Source organism: Lates calcarifer, linkage group LG5, assembly GCF_001640805.2.
Source record: "Lates calcarifer isolate ASB-BC8 linkage group LG5, TLL_Latcal_v3, whole genome shotgun sequence".
In the NCBI taxonomy this organism is placed as follows: domain Eukaryota; kingdom Metazoa; phylum Chordata; class Actinopteri; family Centropomidae; genus Lates; species Lates calcarifer.
In genome coordinates, this window is record NC_066837.1 from 8,757,574 (window position 1) to 8,777,609 (window position 20,036).

General features: G+C 39.4%; 1 protein-coding gene across 1 annotated transcript in view; it reads left to right on the forward strand.

Annotated features, from left to right (window-relative positions):
* Positions 1–1,291: 1,291 nt before the first annotated feature.
* The window catches only part of sorbs2a (sorbin and SH3 domain containing 2a), a 47,153-nt gene continuing 28,408 nt past the window's right edge, over positions 1,292–20,036 (forward strand). Inside the window, 3 exon segments of the mRNA XM_051070550.1 lie at positions 1,292–1,908; positions 7,628–7,820; positions 18,867–18,922. Of these exon segments, the coding sequence (XP_050926507.1) occupies positions 18,913–18,922 (10 nt within the window). The 5' untranslated portion in view covers positions 1,292–1,908; positions 7,628–7,820; positions 18,867–18,912.

Below are 20,036 nucleotides of genomic sequence, written 5' to 3' on the forward strand. Positions count from 1 at the left end.
ACAAGATACCTAGCATTGACTATAAGGGACTACCATCCAGCCTGTAAATAATTGAACAGTTTGGTGTGTGTGTGTGTGTGTGTGAGAGAGAGAGAGAGAGAGAGAGAGAGAGAGAGAGGAGAGGGAAACAGGCAGACACAGAGGGGGAGAATTCCACAGTTAAGCCATCAAAAATCAAGTCACAGTTCCGTTGCTTTGCTTAATGAAGACATAGCTAAAACAAATACAGCTTTGTTTCAAGACATCACTTAGAGACGCAAATCCATAATTCATTGCCTGGTGTTTATCCAGCAAGGGCAACGGCCTTCACCGCAAAAATGTCAGTTTTAATTTTAAATGCTTTGTGTTAAAACTAACTGTGCCAGTGCTATTATAAATCTGCTGCCTATTAGAGTTTAACACTTTCAGATCATTGCAGGATTTTGCTGCCCCAAAATCCATAGTGATTAATGATTGGTAGAAGGTAACTCCAGAAACTCATCTACAGAGAAGAGCTCACAACACTGTGGTATCCAGCCATCTTGTTGCCATAGCTGAGATTAGGATTATGTAATCCTATCCTCAAAACACAGGTCACATCTACCTCAAATCATCAAGTATTTCTTCAAGAAGGTCAAATTACTTGCTCAACATTTAACTTAACAGTTTGACAATCTGATATGCTGCTAGGTAAACAAAGATGGATTACCAACTGGGCAAAGTGGGCAACCACCCAGATTTGAGAAGATGTCATTTCAGATTCAGTGTACTAGTTGGTTTTTAGGTGCCTGGGTAATTAATGAAACTGCAGTGGGGGTCAACAGGGGGCCAACTTTTTTCTCTTTTTTTTTGCCCTGGGGCCCCCTAGAAGTTTAATCTGGCTTTGTGGAAAACCGCATAGTTACATATTTTGACATAGCTCTAGCTTATTCCTAGCATGGGCATGTGAATCCCCTCCTAAGCATGACAGTATTATCATCGTGTTCTAACCATTAAAGGATAAGGACAGCGATATTCATATTTAGGCACTGTCAACAAATCCTCTCAGAAATTAATCAAATTTGTTCGTCTGTTTCGCAGTACTCGACTTCCTATGTCTGTGGCATTTAGACCCAATCCTATTCTTACTTCTGGAGACATAACACAAAAACCATAGTGGGATGAATTAATTTTAATGCATTAACACACAGTCTGTAGCCTCCATAAACTGAGCTGAGGTCATTCTATTGTGCGTTTTCTACTGCAGATAGAAATTAAAGTGGCACTTTCCTGCTAGCAGTGAGCTGTACACAGGCCTACTGTGTGTGTGTCCTCTGCAAGCACTGATTGAACCGCGGGCGTTGCCATGGCTACACGAATACCCAATGAGAAGCTCGCGGTGGACTGTTGCTGAATGAAAATAACAGAGGCCATTTTGCGCACGAAGCCACGGCATCATTCAGTAATATTAAAAACGGAAACGGGAGGCAGGTTCAGTCCATCTCTGGATAGCGTGTGCTTTTTAGAGCCGGTAGAGTGGTGTGGGGCCGCGGTGCTACTGGCGCTTAAAAAAAGGCATGCGGTAACTAATTGTGCCGCCGCGTCACCTCTTCCTTTCCTTGGAGGTTTGTGCCGTGAGGAAAAGGGGGACAGGATAGCTTCACCGCATTGCTATACACCGGGGCGCCCCAGCAGTGACCCCCGAGAGAGGGAGTTGCCTTTAGTTAGCTGACCGACACCGGCAACATCCATGCGCGTCGAAAAACAGGTGTACGGTTTCATCACACGGACACTGCACTAGCTTCCGAGCCGCCGTGGCTCGCTGCGTTTGTGAGTGTACCTACTTTTGCGCTTGTTCGAGTGAGGACTTCAGTCATTTCACATGGAAGAGGCTGTTTACTTGATGATACGTTGCGGAATTAGTCGAGCGAAGCGGCAGTCGTTTTAAAGGTAGGTACACACGCTAATACAGCAATGTTGTTGTTAAGGGGGCTAAAGCTCTATCGCTCCCTTCCGTGCCGCTTTTAGCAGCTGCAGCGGATCTGACCCACAGCTCAGCTTCGTGTTGTGAGGTGGTAAACAGGCTATTTAGAGTGTTTTTTAAGTGCGTTACAAGCCAACAATGACCCTGTAGTTGTAATCACCGAGACCAGGGCAAATGAATCAGCTCATCCGGGATGCGGTAAGGTCGCCTCTGTTTCCACTAAAGTACATTCCAGTGGATTGGTGTTTCCAGTGCATTAAAGTAAGATGCGGTCAGTGCTGGGAGGATGTTAAATACTGAAACCACGAGCTTTTAAGCTGTGGAAAAAAAGAAATGTAGCTTAACATTAGCAGTAAAGACCGCAGGCATGAGAGAGGAGTGTGCAGCAACAGACAGCCTGCTGGATAGTAAATAAACGTGAATTGAGATATCCATGTTTAACCTACATCCCAAATGCTTGGGATAATCTCTATTGTTAGCTCGCACCTATCCAGAGCAATTCAGTATTTTAATTGCAACAACGTAAAAAACAAATATACAATAAGCTTTGTTTGGTCTATTGCAGGTTGTCTTCTTAATGTGAGAAAACAGGAGTCTTTGAGGTTTGTCGTGCTCCTTGTGGAGCTACTTTATTTTATGATACCAACACTAACAACCCCACAATGCAGTAGTGTATTGTTAAGGCCAGTGCCTCACAGGGAAGCTGTAAAGTCAATACTGTTACAGTTTTTCCTCATTTCTGCTGATGCTTGTTGCATGCACCTGCCATCAAAGATTTAAATCAGCCAGTCTCACTGGAATGAAAATCCATAGGGTCCTGAGAGTTCAGTGCTGCTGCAGCAGGGCATTTTATGTAACATTTTAAGACTAATCTGTTGTTGTTTTACCTTTGTCTTCTCCATCTGAATATCAGAAAACAGTCAGTAATAGTCAGCCTATGTTTCTTTGGTGCTACCTGCTAACTGGTATAAAAGGATGATGTCATGAGGAAAAAAAAATAAAAGGCCAGCAGCAACGGATGGTATCTGTAAGACCCATTTGAATGCTAGGTGAACGGGGAGAGTGGGGAGGTGTCCAGGACGCACAAAGTGTAACACTATCACTCCGGGAACCTCATACCACTCCCAGTGTGGCCCTACCTGGCCTGTGGGTGTGTGAGTATGTTACTGTGTGTATGAGTGCTGTAGGCTTTTGATTTTGATGTAGTATTTTATGCATTTCTATGACTGCATTCTTGTGTCAGGGGGAGAGGAAGCGACACAGCGGGATGCAATATGGCAAGCAACAGTTGGCTGCTATCTGTCTCATGAGGGGCTGTCGCACCAATAAACAGCCTCTCATAGAGGCTTAAATATACACACTTAATGGGCGATCATAGGGTTTTGACTTGATTGATGGCCAATGAGCCAGAAAGTATGTCTCTGTTAGCGTTAACTCAGTTGCACCTGCCAGTTTAGAGTTACCGAGAGAGACTGTGTGTGTGTGTGTGTGTGTGTGTGTATACATGCATGTTTGAGTGAGACAGGCAGAGGGAGAGAGTGAGAGGAGGGAAGGGGATCAAGGCAGGCCATCAGGGAATAGGAGAATGTGATACATTTTCCTCTCAAAGTACAGAATGTAACAGGGGGTTACTCTCACAGTTCAGTTTCTTTCTCCCTGTTACTCTCTTTATCTCTCTCTCCCTCTCTCTCTCTCTCTCACACACACACATTCTTTTTAATTTCCTTTGTCCCTTATTTCCTTGTTTTGGTGCCCTCTCTCTTCTCATTGTCCCACCACTGCCTTTTTCCTCCTTTATCTTCCCCTCTCTCTGCTCTTCTTCAGAGGCTGATGTCATGGCTCAAGTGGTGTGTGAAAAGCTCGCCTAATTCTCAGTCTTACTGATAATAGGGGCCGCCTGCAGGACATGCTTGCTCCCTGAGCTTTCTCAATGACCAAATCCTTTAGAGCTTACCAAGCTGTTTGGTGACTGTTACTCAAACTGCTAAACTTTTGTACCTGAACTGCTGAATCATATTTGTTTCTTTTTGACAGTGGAAAATTGTCAGGACGATCCTAGATTCTTCCAACACAAAATTGTGGCTGAACAAAGGTATGGCCTATTCTCAGTAATTTAATTTATAGGATCATTATAATTCTGTTTTGCTAAAATGGCATTAGGGTCTAGTTTTTACTGCTGTTATCACTGCAATAGCCAATGAAGCAACTCTTATGCCACAAACCAGATTGCTCACAGTGGAATACTGGTGCATACACAATTAATGATCAGATGAGGAGAAATAAGTGTTATCTTGGCAGATCTCTTGGCAACTCCATAAAATGCATGAATAAAGTATTATTTTGTGCTTTTCTTTCTGAAAGTGTTTGAAATAAATGCCTCTGAACCTTTGATCAGTCAAGACTTCCCGAGGTGGACTAAGTGACCATATGCATAATTTTTTGCAACATGTCAGTGCAAAAAAAACTGTATAATCAATTAAATATGTTAATGTGAAAAAAATCTTTTTTACTGGTGCTTCTTCCCAACCAGGATCCTGTATTTATCCTGGCATCTAAACACTATTTTAGTCCAGTTTTTAATTTATCCATTTCACACCAAGTAGTCGCAGATCAGAATACACTTTAATCTGATTAGTAACACAACACAGATTCTAAGCTAGGAGAAAGCGTGCTACAAGACTACCTTTATTACATGTGTAAATCAGAATTCACCAGTGCAATCTGTTGCACCTTAGATGATGTTAGACAGGTCATTGCTGCCTTGTGCTGGCACATCATTGTCACCAGTTCTGTTCATTTCAGATTCAAAAAACTGCATATGCAGGGCAACAGTTTTTCACAACCATAGTATTCAGCCCATCACAGCTCAAAATAGACAGTTCTCAAAGGACGGAGGTTAAGCTAAGTGCTATGTTACATGCTGTAGGGGTCAACTATAACAACTAAAAAATGATACTTTAGTTGTAAAGTACTGTAATATCCATCTGAGTCCTCTGCATGGAGAAAGATACTTATGTTTAACATCTAAGGACCTCAGCCTTTTGAGATGAATAGCTTGTTATAATTGTATTGTATGTTACTTCTGTATTCTTAAATTACATGTAAACACACACACACACACACACACTGCAGTTCCTAGCTCATATTCCTCTTCACTGTGTGTCACTCCAAAGCAACAAAACGTTGGCACAATATAGTTGTGGATTTATTTTCCCTTTTTTGATCTGCTCCCAGGTTTAAGTGTTTTCCAGTAAGTGACACATACTAATGTGTACATGCACAGCTCCTCTGCTTTTTATATCCTGTCACTTACTTAACTAGAAATGGCAGGACCTTGCAGAAGCTGATAATAAATTAGGTGTTGAAACTTTACGGGTGAGACCATGTCGACACGGCCACTGTAGTCCGGAGTGGCTCATAGGTCAAAGTGTCAGTGCATTTGAGTGTGAGTGTGTGTCACTTGCTATAAAAATAGTTTGCTTTGGTACTTTAATGAGATCATTCCTAAGCTGCTGCTGTGTCATGATGAGTTTAATTGTTTGTATAAATCGTTCCTTCACATGCAAAACATGGTAGGAGATGCTTATCAAAGTCACATCTTAGTTTAGATGGATGAGGGATGTGATCTAGATTTGTAAAGTTACATCCCTCAAACATCAGAAACATTGGGTAACCGTTGCTCGGATGTTGATGGAGCTCTTGTTGGGCATCTTTTGTAAAGTCTCAAGCAGGTTAAAGGATAATGTCTGGAGTAAAAAGATAATATTCGATAACTCAGGTGCTTCACCCTGTACTTTATTGGTCCCTTGATACTCCCGTAATTTTGGCCCCAAGGTTACATCATTAACACCTGTCACTTGTCAGCTTTTCACCATACCTCACTGATCCTTGGCACATGACCAGAAAACTCAGCTGCCGTTTGATCATGTCTGCTGACACACCGATCACCGTAGTGCGCTCTGGGAACTCCAAGGTCTGAAGCTTGGTTGTTTGGTGGAGTTGGAGTGCTGCTTATCATTGGAGCCACCTGTGCCTGTGCAGATGGGATTTTTACATTACCACTTCATCACTGGCACGACGACAGCGGACACAGATAGTGTTGATCCGAGACAACTCATCTAAGTCTGTCCGTGCTTGATTTAAAGTTTGGCAACAGGTTGACACTTGGCTGTGCTTGTTCAGAAGTTTAGCGTTTTACCTTTGCAGCCTAATACATTTAAAATTCTTGTTGCTGACCAAGTTAGACTTAATGTTTTTGACACATTTGTTTTTATAGATTAATTTAAGATGTAGACCCATTACATGAAATACTGATTTCAGTCATTTGTGTGCCATCTAAAGAAAGGCATTGACCCAAGTTGACGTCACTTCACTGTTTCATTGGACAAAAGCCGAAATTAGTCAGGGTACAACTGAAAAAGAGGAAACATCTGTTATGTGAATCAGTTGTTTTGGCTGTCTGTTTTTGTTAGGGAAAATAAGTCACCACGCAGCAATCTTATCAGCATTCACTTGCCAGTAATGGAGCTGCCTTACTATGACTTAATGACTTTTCTTTTGTAGTGACTGCTGAACTCTTCCCTCACCCTACTACGTAGTAATTTGTTAGTTGCAGATTTCTGTGCCTGTTTTGTTTATTGTCGAGTACGGGTGTGAAGGGAAGAGGTGGAAGTGGTCCAAATAGCATATTGCACAGTAGCTGCCTGGCTGGTTTTAGGTATCCAGTCTCTAAATATGAGATGCTAATAGCAGTAGTTACATCATCATTCTGGGAATAGTAGGGAGTCTGGGGTCTAGAGGTGCTTCTGGCTGACCTCTCTCCATGTGTATATTCAGACCTGTGTGTGTATGTGTGTGGTCATTTCCAAATATACATTCCCATATGGATTACACAGCAGTAAGATTATTAATGACACAGGTGAGTGGACATATAATTAATCTGTAATATATTTACAGCCTGCACATGATGCGCATGGTTTATTTGTGATAAAAAGGGAAAGGGGGGCAGTTTGTGCTGCTCCATGTGTATTTGTGTACATTTGCCCATCTCTGAGCAAACCGTCTTGACAGGCGATCAAAGTGTCAGCAAGAGAAAGTGAAAGAAAATCTCATGTGAGAAGAATTTGACACTCCTGTCAGTTTCTGTGTGGAGTAGGACACTTTACATAGCCCCACACTGACGACATCGGCTCCTGTGTGACATTAAAGCCCAGGAGGAAAGATGGGTGTGCAGAGGCGCTCTGACACCCCTCTCTGTCTGTTCACACCCACCACTATCCTAACCACAGTCAATTTAATCATGCATGAGTCGTCAACAGTGCACTTACCTGGTATAACTGTACCTTAGAATGACAAAATGTATGTGACTGTGTTGTTGTTTGTACAGTAAGAGAATGTGTGTATAGAAATAGCCCGTCTTTGCGTGCATGAGTGTGCATACTGTGTGGTATGCATGCACACAAACGTGTGTGCGTGTGGTAAAATAGAGATAGTCAGCCCTGTCACTTAGCCCCCACCCATCCACACTGGGGGGTAACTTTCCAGTCTCATAGACGAGCATGCCTGAGTCTGAAAATAGCCGTATCTGATCACAGCTTCACCCAAACAGGGAACTCTCTTTCCCCGTCACTCCCTCTCTTTGGCTCTCCAACTTTCTCCTCTTTTTGTTGTCTCTGTGCTTCTCAGGCATTGAAAGGGGAAAGATCTGGGAATAAAGCTCGACCAGGAGGAGAGGCTTATCCTGAGCAGAGGGAAGAAGAAGAGGAAGAAAAAACAATCAGAGCAGAAGAAAAGAAAGAAGAAGGAAAGACGCTTGCGCACAGAGCTCACCTGCACCTGACTCTTCTTAGCAAGTCTCCAGTCTTTTGGTTTTATGACGGTAAGGGTTAAATTTTTTCTACTTGATGGTCTGCTGCACCTGCACTTTGCTGGTTGAGAGGTCAGGTTTTTAGAATTAAATGTCATAGAAGAATAATAAATAATGTACTTTACATTTACTGTAATTTACATAGCAAAAAAAACCAAAACAAAACATTATTTGCTAAGTTTTTATAAGTGGAGTATGGAGTGACCATTGATATTGCCAATCTGTAAAAGAATATTTATATAATATTTCAATACATGTCTGTCTGATTTATTTTGAAGTGTTGCTTTAGTGGCATATTTGAATACACACAAACACAGATCTCATGGTACTTTTTACTGATTTGTGATGAGTCTATATTTACTCGCTATGAACACATCAACGTTCTGGAGAGAATGCAAATTAAAAGAGGCCTGAATAGCTTTTACAGCCCAAACACGAAAAGGGAATTGTATTTATCTGCTCTGCCAATACCCACAATTATAGACCAGGAGTAGAATTTTTGTCTTTTGTGACAGTAGACAGGGGAAATGGTGTCAAATAAAAACAGTGGTTTCTACCGCGGTCACCTCAGAAATAGCATCAGCAAATAACTTAGATTACAGTTTTGAGGATTTAAAAGTTTTTATATATGGACCCCAGATGAGAAAAAAGTAACTTTAAAATTTGATAAACTTACAACAGAAATGTATTATTTTATCTTATATTATTATATTCTGCTAGGCTAAATATGAAAAAAAGTTTCAGGTTTAACCCCCAAAAAACTTCCTGTCCTCTTTTAATTTACATCTTATCTTCTCATAATTTTGCCCCAGAATCTCATTTTCCTGCCTCTGTCCCTTTTACATACTTCTGTCTCTTGTTACACCCTTTTTCATGATCTCCTCTTTCCCACTCAACAAAAGCCATGTATCAATCCCTCCATTAGGCCCAGTCTCAGAGGTGTTGTGGAATGTCACCTTGACCCCTTGGGTACACAGTAAGGGGTGGTTCCCAGCCTCAGTTTGTAGTCATGGTTCGCTTGTCTCCCTTTACCCCGGACCTGACATACAGAGAGGCACTTTGTCTGTTCCCTGTAAGACGTCACAGTTTACGCCACATTTGTATGTGGCAAATGTGGCATTATTAATACCTAATAATGACAGTAAAACTTGCAGAACTCTACAGTGGTCCAGTAAAACTTTTTGGTTTAACATAATAAGCTACATTATTCAGGACAGAGGTGGCTTGATAGCTTGGTCGAATATGTATCACCTGTGATGTGGGGCTAGGAAGTAGTTACTCTGCTGGAGAGACACAAAAATAAGTCAGGTTTGAGTGCAAATTTATTTATTTAAATGTAGGCTGTAGAATGACGCACATAATATTTTGAGATGTGTTTTCCCTGAAGATCAGGGAGCATACCACAGCTCTACAGAAATTCCAGTTTTTCAGTTTTCAACAGCTTGAAACCTTTAATTCCCTCGCTACTATCACTCTGTTATGACCCTCCTCTTCCTCATACCTTCCTGACACTATGTATTTGTTTAAACTCTGATGTATAAAAGGGTAAAGACATTCAAAAGTTGCCTTTCTCTTGAACTCTTGAATTTCAGTGTCATGTGTGATACTTTTAGTAAACAGACATACCTTCAAAGGTGCCTTTATATTTATACAAATATTCACACTTATTGTCACCAGTTTTAATATTTCTAGTTACCATTCGCATCAACAATGCTCTTTAAGAGGAAGCATGTTTTTTTTTTTTAGCTAATTGCAACATTGTTCAATGCCCCTCATGGAAATAGATGCAACTGTGTATCACAGAAGCCAAAATCAATATGACTGTACAGAATTGTCTAGAAGTGTTTGAGATCTACAACAAGAAATGCATACATAAACAAGTCTTCATATTCTGCAAAGCAATTAATAAAGTACTAAGAAACAGATAGACTAACACCTCTCTGAGATATTTCCTATGAGGACTGTGAAGTTTGCCATTTCTCTTTAACTCTGTATTGATTTTTTTTAAGAATTAGATGTGTTAAAATGATAATTTCCTCATATTTCCTCATGCTTCCTCATTCCTGACACCCAGAGTAAATAAAAATTCCACAGATAGATTTTTCCCAATGCTCTGGACCACCTTAGAGGGTAAAGGGTCCTGTCTAATGGCAGTAAATATAGCAATCCTGCTAATCAAGTCCCTCTTATCTTCATGCTCGACACTTAACACTGGTACCTGGGGAATCCAGACTATGTATGGGGAATGTAATCTTAGCCACAGCTGATAGTCATTCTGCTTTAGGGTACCTCTTGCTTCAAATGTGCAAACTATTTCCAGAGTTATTTTTACTTTCCCCATTAGATTTCAAAAATGGTATTAAAAAAACATCATACTATGCGATAACCAAAATAGACTTTTATACAGAATATGAATAAGATGTTGAAGTGTAATGATGTACCAGGCTTCTTTGCTGTTATGCTGTATTTTGCACTGAACTAACCTTCCCACAAGTGATTGATAATAAGAAGTGTTTACAAAGAATTTAGCTGGAAGTGCAGAGAGAGACTGTACTTCATTTCTTCCCTACTGCTACTGCTTCATTATCCTCCTTCATTCTTTAGACAGGAGTGTTTACTACTTAGGGTGTTAAAAAATTTCTGCACTCTCCCATCAGGTCTCTAACAACACATCTCTTAAATGATAAAACGGTGCCATGTATTGTCAAAATCCTAGGTACAGTGTACTGGTACTAGATTGGACTCAAGTTAGAATAAAAGATTGAATGGTGAGATTGACCTCAGCTGATATCATCACAGTTTAAATATCATATTTCAAACTGAAAGTGTTGGATATTCTGAGTTGACCATCAGTTGTTTTCCCTTCACTCAACCATTTGAAAACTCCATGGCCATATCTGAAGCCCAGCTATAACACTAAGTCAAAATGTCGGGTTGGGAAAAGCTCAGACTTCATCTTTGAAATTGCTTTGGCATTCAGCTCCATGTAACATTGTCCTTCCATTCTCTCATCCTGTCATCTCATCGTAACTGTGCCTATATTAGCTTGTTGTGTTTATCTCAGTATGTAGCCTGGGGCTCTGTAGTGTTGTAATCACTAGCTTTTATTACAGAACTCTACATGTTGTGCACTAAACTTAGAGAGGAGGAGATGAAACAGTGGCAGCTCTAGAGGTTTTGTTTACTGGTGATGCTGTGTGTCCCCAGACAGCTTTAGCCAGACAGATTACATAATACTACATACTAATATTGGCCTTCCTCTTTTTTTTCAATAGTATGTCATTTATTTTGTGTTTGCTCCATCACACATATTTCTTTTTATAATCTCCCCTCCCCTCTGTAGTCTCTTTTTCTGTGTACATAATTTCATTTGTATTTTATTAAATTCTTGCTTTGTCCTCTTCTGTATCTTTTTTCTCTCTGTCTTCCTCTTTGTGAACATCAGAGCAGTATACAGTGAATGCATCTTCAGTTCTGTATAAAAGTGGCAAGATAACAAATCCACGAATTGTCACATCCAATTCATTCTTCTTCTCCCATAGCCCCAACTCATAGTACCCGGGGCTTGTGTTGCATAATTGCATTAGTGCTCTCAGGCCAATGGCTCTGCTCGTTAGTGGGGTTGTGATGCAATCTGCAGAACACATGGACCTCTGTTGTTTGCAGTATGGTCAGTGAGTGGGCATGCAGGGTCAGTGTATTGACCTCACATATCCATTCATACAGCCAGAGGGGGGTCTGCTAATGAGTGGCAAGGTTGAACAAACAAGGCTGATAACAGACACTTTGTTGGAAATGGCTGTTGTTCAACTAGTGGCAGTAATATGGTGCTAGAACAGCTACATGCTGCTGATAAACAACAAAGTTCTAACAACAAATAGCTTTGTACTTGAAAGAAAGGTTTAAAACAGTAGATAGGCTAATAGACTAATTTAATTTGAAACTATTAGTTCTGCGCTATATCAGAAAATACATTTTTCTGATGTGTTTGTTTTTTGTTTTTTTAAGCCGTAGTTTGGCTGAATACTTACCATAGTTCTTACTGGCCTGGAAGTGAGGCCTAAACTGTTCAGTGTTGAAACTGAAACAACAGCAACTCAAGTATAAGAAGGCTTCTTTTACTCCATAACCTTTAGGCCTCAGACACACCTTGATGTGGATCAGAACGTAATTTCATTTTTATCAGAGGTGTTACTGAATGATGAGACCACCGGGGTGGAAAGTGATGACTTTTCCTGGGTTTGATTTGGTGTGACTACATTGGGCCGTTCTGCCAAGATAGAGTTTTAAACAAAATAAAAAAATCAGAATAAGTTATTTATTAATGTTTGATTCAAATGAATAGGTCCACTGTATTGTATTGCTATGCTCTAGTAGGTTGGATGACTGTCAAGCCCATATTATTTTATTAACTTGTCCAAAAGAAAGTTTGAAAATGGGAAACAAGAAGTGACAAGTATTTGCTGCAGCTGATGTAATGGTCCACTGCTAAGGGACTCTTAGGTTAATAGGAGAGTTATCAAGTTTCTTTTGCTTGTAGTGACTGAAAGTGAGGATTGTCCATGTGTGATGATTTACTATGACTCCCAGTACAAAATGAAAAGCCTTTGGATGAAAATGTTATTTACTGAAGTTCACTGTAGATATTTGTAGGTATCACAGCTGTCCTCCTATATTGTTGTATTATAACACTAAATTATTTACTGTTGAACTGTTGGCTGATGTCTGTCATGAAAAACACTAGAAATACTTGAAGCTGTAAAACACAGTGTCCACTTGTCCACAAGTACAACAGGCAATTGCTTATAGCTTAGGCTCTTATTTTGATTCCCAAGCTTTTCTCTTTTTTTCCTCATCGCAACCCTGCACACCCCACATTTTTACCACAAAAATGCACCACTAAAATAACTTGGCTCTGATACAGTAATTAAGGAATGAAGCAATTCTAAATTCTGCCTTTTTTGGAGGGGTCAATCTCCCTGTCAGGCGGGTTTAAAGCTTGCCATGTCTCGACTGAACTTTATGTTGGATCCACAGGGACATTCTGTTGCCTCATTTGAAAACGGATTTGTTCTCTCTGAGTGCTACAGTAAGATTTTACAGATCGCTCTGCTTTGTGCTCCAGTTTTATCCCCATCAAATTCCAGAGTCCAGGCTTGTAACTGATGCCGACTGCAGAGCATCGCTGCATATGATACATAGTGTTTCTTATTAGTTTACACACAATTATTTCTGCCAGTGAGGACTGTGGAGTGCTTTTTTTCAAATCTTATTAAGCCTTTGACAACTGATTGGCTTTTCTGTATAGGAAGGGTTGAATAGAAAATGTTCTATCCGATGACTTTTTGCTTTGGTCTTTAAATAGATTTGCTAAGGAGCTTAATCTGTTGACATCCTGTGGGCATGTCTCAGTCTGAGTGACCACTTCAGGGTCAGGACCCTTGAGGCCATAGTTGTCTTATCTCCAATGACTGTTCACTCTCTCCTGTTGACTGTGCATGCGCACATAGCGTGCATTTAGAAATTAGAATACCTGAAAAAGAATGAAAGAATGAGTTTTAGTTTGTTTTTTTTTAAACTTAAATTATGGTGTTAATCTCTTGAAATATTTTATAATTTATGGGATTATTTATGTAATCGTTGATATGTTGAATTGTGTTCTAGAGTCCCGATTGCTGATACAGGTCTACATGACATACATAACTGACATTGCCTTGTGTGTATACTCCTTGTATCTTGTAAATGGGACAAGCTGTTTATGAAGGAAGATAAGCAAGAGGAGGAGGAATTGAGAAGAAATCTTTATTCACTCTGAGAAGCATTTTGGGACATTGTTATACTGTATATGGCACACCTCAAGCAGTTTCTTGGTCATGTGATTAGGTATCAAAAATAGTTAGATAGTTGGGTTGGCTTTTAGTTTTGACCCTTTTAGTTTGATACCTCAGCCAACCACTGAGGTGCAAATCAGCAAGTTATTACTTGAAGTAACACATTGACCCACACAGAAATTAGAAACATGGGCCACATGTAACTCAAAATAAGGGAAATACCACAGTACAAAGGGAAACAAAGTAAAAGATGTCTAGAAAATATAGTAAAAAGCATTTTCTGTGTTTGCAGGTGTCTTCCAATGAAATGTTTCTAGTAAGGGAGTGGTCTCTACCAGTCACATTCTTCTGATTGTCAGAGTAAGAGAGAGGTTTGATGAGCTTGACATGAGCTATAATCCATAACCCTGTATGGTATAGTCCTATACTATACAGTATATAGGACACGTACTGTGCAGTCCTATGGATTATCGCTCTGTATAATATGTGAAAGGGTTATGTGAAATACTTAAATACCAATTGAGATTGATTTGTTATTGTTATTTCTCATGTTTTCATTGCTGTAATTTTTCTCATGGAAGTGTGGTGACACATTTGTTTTTAGATACTTGTTTTGTCTATGCCAAGGCAGACAGCCAGTGAGTAATGGCATCCCGGCCAGTGCTCTTTGAGGACATGTTTATGTTTTTCTTTCCTTCCTTTTGTTTGTTTCCTTTCTTTTGATAGCCATACTGTCTGGGTTGTGTGGGTTATGTTTTTCTCTCTTTTTTTCTTCTTCAGAACATTTCTAGCCAAATGAAATTTTTGTTAATAAGGGCAAAGATACTGGTTCATTCCATTCTCTGATATGCTTTAACCTCATTCTCTAGTGGCGTTGATTAAGCCCAGCTTCATCAGCGAAGCACTGTCTCCACTCTAATTTTATGAGATAATTTCATTGGCGCACTCAGACACAGATGATGCATTAAAATTCCCATAGTCACTGTGATTTATCTTTTGTCTTCGGTTGAATTTGTGTCTACAAGAACTCGGTCTAGGTCAGCAACATTAACAGTTTCTGGTGATGAGCTCAAGTGAACAGTAATGTTCCTCTAAAAAAAAAAAATACAGGAAGATGAGCTTCTTACAGTGTCTTATGGTTCTAAGTATTCAGTCCTCAAACCCTATTAGCCCACTGATACAAACCAAATGGGTCCCTGTGGGTCACTCTCCAGACTAATGAGACTTGATGGGCTTGTGGTGTTGGACATCACGGCTTTCTGTGGCTTATAGCTCTGACTTGTGTATTTGCAGTCCCACAGCTATTACACTCAGTAATTATATACACACTAGTCTCCAGAGTGGCCTACCAATGCCTAAATTATAGTCGGTAGATAAACCACGGCAAAGTAAGAAAATAAAAATGACTCAAAAAAAAAAATGTTTTGGCCAAAGAAACTAGGACAAGAACTGAAAACAACTCCTCAGAAAATAAAGTCTTTTGTTTATTATCCATTTATTTAGTACAGTTTTCATTCAGAGAAGTTGTAGAATTCAATGTAGAGACGCATTCTGGTAATTGACATTTGACTTAATTCATTATTAGAAGTGATAGGATAACAAGTGTTTGATCAGACAACATTTATTCCCACTGCTTCCCTTGTAAGTATTACATTAAGCCTTACATTTTGGAGAAGCACTCACTGAATATTAATGGAAACATTTGGTGCCTCTTTAGTATATACCGTGATATGCATGCTGAAATGCATACACTGCTAATGATGTATCACCAGCAGCCTCAGGGAGCACTGCAGATTCTCTGTTTAAAGGCTTAGAAAGGTCTTATCTGTAAAGACAGTCAGAGTTCTTCAGCGGTGTAGAGCCTGGTGAGTTTTCAGCCAGTGTCCAGCCATAACATTACACCACAGCCACAGCTGCTGTGTCGCCGCTGATCTGTCCCCAAGAAACATGATCCTGTTTATAATGTGACCATCATTTGGACGCCGACAGCCTGCGACGCCAGACACATGATTTACCCCGGTGCATGTGTGTGTTTCTCAAAGATAGATTTACGAGGGCGTACTGTATGAGGGCAAGGATTAGGCCCACAAGTAATAGTACTTCCTCTGCATCAGCCTTAAATGTGTTTTAAAACCTTTACCTATGGCAATAGATGTATATCTGGGTAAATGAAGATTTAGTAATAATTATCAGTCTTGGAAGGTGATATACAGTATTTACAAGGTACACTTGCAGCACTTGGAAAAGTTTATAGAAAGACTGTGCAGGTTGAATTCACCAAGTGTTTTGCCTGAGAGATGGTCCCAAAGGCACCTTTATGTGTGTTTTTGGAAATGCTTTCTGTAACAAATTTAGTAATACATTTGCCTTGCTCACACCGCTACTTTGGCAAATTAAAGGCATGGATCATACTTAACAGCCAATAAATTTTCAAGTCAATTTTTAATGAGCAGCACAGAGAAAGGAAAGTATTGGGAAGGAGATAAAATATGTGCGATACATTCGAACTCTTTTTAGCTTTGAGTGTTAATGAAACCTTGTGCTGATGAACTGTAGCTTCAAGCTGTGTGAAATGCTGCTGTTATTTTGTGTCATGTGGAAATGCACAGCTGCAACAGTGAGAAGAAATCATTTTTGCAGTATCTCATTGTGATAGAAACATTTCCTTAATAGAACTAAGCAGTATACTTTGTCATAATGTTTACATCATTCCATCTGAACTGAACGTGTAAAATTGTCAGCATGGCCAAATACATGTTAATGTTATGCCACCCATCTACTGCCACTCATCACTATAGCCAAGTGCTGATGCAGTTTACACATTCATGTAGAGTATGGTTGCATACCTTTTCCGAAATAAGCATCAGTAAAAGATGACCACAATTATCAGGGCTTAACTTATCAATGTGCAATGAGGCACAAAGTTGTCATAGTGTTGAAGTGAATGTTTAGTAGTACATGTCAATTTGTTCAGATCAGCAGTTACAAAAATGCTAAGATGCATTACATACAAATTGAAATACCCAAATATAAACTGCTCACCTAAATATTTACTCACATTATTACACAATATCTTACCTAACTCTGTGATATGCAAACAAAACTTTGGTTTTCATAAATGTAATGTAACACCACTTTTACAGGGAATTAGTTACTTGACACATTGAAGAAGGCATATCTGAAACATTTAAGCGTTTTAACTATCCTGTGTTGAATGTAGAAAGAGAGAGAGAGAGAGAATATAATTAAAAGAGAGTTTTCTGATTAATTTGCAAACTGCAGTTGTACTTTGAGATTTGCTTTCAACAGAGAAGTTAAACGTACATTGTATTCTACAATTAGTATCCCAGGCGTAGGTGTGTAATAATGCTCTCTGTGAAGTTACATATTGTTACACAGTACTAACAATTGCCAAATGATTATTCCCATAGGTCCTGATTAAAATGGTACAATAGATATTAGCCAACATTATATTTTGATTTTTTGGGTTGAGACAGTGAATACTAACCAATTGCTTTTTAACATTTAACAGCTACTGTACCGCATATTGCCAAAACTTGACAACAGTAGCTACATGTTTCTAAGGCAAGGTGAGGCATGTGTATGCCATGGTTATTTACATACCAGACATGTATGATCCCTACTGCAGCCACTGTGGGCCATCACTTTCAGTATCTGACATATACACTAAGTCCCATGATGACACACATGTGCATGCATTGACACAGCGATGCAGCAGTCTGCGCTGCGCCTCTGGCTTTTGATGTGTGCCCTGTTCATGTAAGTCATGTACCCATACTGCTACAGTTCTGAGAAAAGGTCTCCATATAACAAGAAACAAGCATCGCATGGGGGTACAGTTAAGTAAACATGGTATTCTGTATCATTTATCAGTGCCATTTATAGTATTTATGTTTTATCTGTGTGCTGTAAAGAATTTGTTAGGATCATTAAGACTCTCACTCAGCTGGAAGAATGTACAGTGTGTTCCCACATTTGGGTTCCTATGGGTTTAGGCTTTGATTTTAACATCTTTTTGAACATGACAGGCAGTATGTTTTGATTTAGATTAAATCTTTACTTTTTTCACAGTGTTGCATAGGCATTCAAATGAAAGAGCGTGTGTAGTTCTGCTGTGTAGCACTTGGACAGCTCTGATGAGAAGATTTTATGAACTTGTTTCTTTTTTTGTAGTTAATGTCCTTATCAGCTGCACTAAACCACAGGCATTTAAGTATATTTCTGTCCAAGACAAACATTTCACATGTTAGTTGTCTTTGTCTCATTGTTAAAGCATTTTGTCAGAAATACTCATAACCTTCTGAGGCATTGCAAATGATTTTGATCAGTATCTGTTAGTCATTCCTTACCAATTACACAGTATCCATTTATCCTTTCTCTAAACCTCCTGTCCTGTTCAGCAGTTTGTTTCCCCTGTCATTAAAATAATGTTGTCTGTTGTAGCACCCACTCCGTGCTTGGAATTAGGGTCTTCGACTGCACACATTTGGCAGAAAGCAGGGTACACCTCAGGTCTGTCACAGGTCTGTGCCACCTAAGCCTGATAATCAGACTGAATTGCTATTTCATTTTACTTCACATGGATCACTGAACAAATAAGAGATGTGGGTGGTGGTTGAGAAGCCTGCCACCAGACTCATGCCACTTTACTTTTCCTGGATATACAGAAGATATTCAGAGTTAATGACTCAGTCCATTTATCAGACATATGTCACATTTAATGTCCAAGACATCTGCGCCTCAGCCCATAGGTTTTCTCAAGATGGGAAAAATGAGATGTGTGAAAGGAGTTAGAATTGAGCTGACTTGCAGTCACTTGCAGTAGCAGTATGTCAGCACACAGTACTCCTACTCCTAAAAATCATCAGTCTCTCCAGACGTGCCCCGCACAGAGATGTTGGCTCTTTAAGCAGTGCAGTTTGTATCAAACCTAATGACATAGTGGGCAGCAGGAAACTGGTTGATTTCCAAAATATGTCCTTCTGTTTTGAGATTTAATAAAAGATATAGCAAAAAAAAATCTTATGATTACAATAACTTACTAGTTTCAGGGAGATAGTTTTGTAAATGTAAATTAGTGCATAAGGCTATAGGTGTTGCTCCATTTTAAAGGGTCAGTCAGCTGTTCTAGAAAACATTTATTATGAAAATTTTATGTGATCTTTTTTTGTGTGTGTGTCCAAAATTTTTTGTTGTTGTTTTGCAGGAAAGTGTGTCCCCCTGCAGTAGATCAGTAAAAAGTGCTCTTCAATATGAATACAGGTATGCACAAACACACACACACAAACCATGTATTAGATTGTTGGGGAGTCATCCATTCAGTCCATGTACATTATTTCTTTTTGGCAAAGTCAGATAGTTACATTGTCAGTATTTGTTTGTTCACTGAACAGAAAACCATTGTTTACAATCAGTACTTTAAAATAAAAAGTCAATATGTTTCCGCATTTCAGGCCACCTCGCTATTTTAAAAGCTGCTATGTGTGCTACTTTTCCTCTGCCACAGGCATGAGTCTGTAACTCTAACCCTGACCCTGTGTCACCACTTCGGTGTTGGTCCATTTTGGGCCTCAGTTATTGTGACTAAAAGCATCATTAGGGTTGTTGCTTTTAACCACCAGTGACGTATTCCGCCCTCAATACATTTCCAAATCTCTGCCCTAAACTTGGCAGTCATCCTGACGCTGAAGTGTGTATTTCAGCTGGAGAATCAATGATGAGTAATCTGTCTTCAAGCCTTCGACACACAACCACACACCACCACTCTGAGTGCCTGCCAGTGGTAGCTTTACTCATCTTGGTCGTTTGCCTGTATTTATTATGCTGAAGACAATACAAAAATAGCTTTGTTGTGTGTTGAAAGACAACTAATATCCTCTACCAGAATTATAACAAACACAAAATAAATTGACTTGAGGTTGACTCACAGATTTTAAACCACCAATAGCTTGTGTGTTTGCTACAGAAATGCAGGTTTCATATACGTCAACATTGTCTGTTTAAGTCCCAGGTACTACAATGAGAAACAACAGGGAAAATATCAGTTTGTTATACTGTACAGATGGTATTTCACCATAGTTCAATTGGTAGATGGAGGTGTTTCAAGAGTGTCAGTAGGTCAGAAACAGAGATTTTATGATTTTTAACCAAATCAACTCTTGACTTTTCCACTATTAACAAATGTACCTCACGTTAATTGTTTTTGTTGATCTTGTTAAAGTCATTTTACTATTTATGGGTTTTTTTTTTTAACCTAAGCATCCACCGTCATCCATTTTAAAATGCTCCCATTGTTAATACAGTATATGACAGAAAAATCTCTAAACTTCTACTTAACAGTTGAATTCTATAATAGGGTTAAACAGCAGTTTCATTG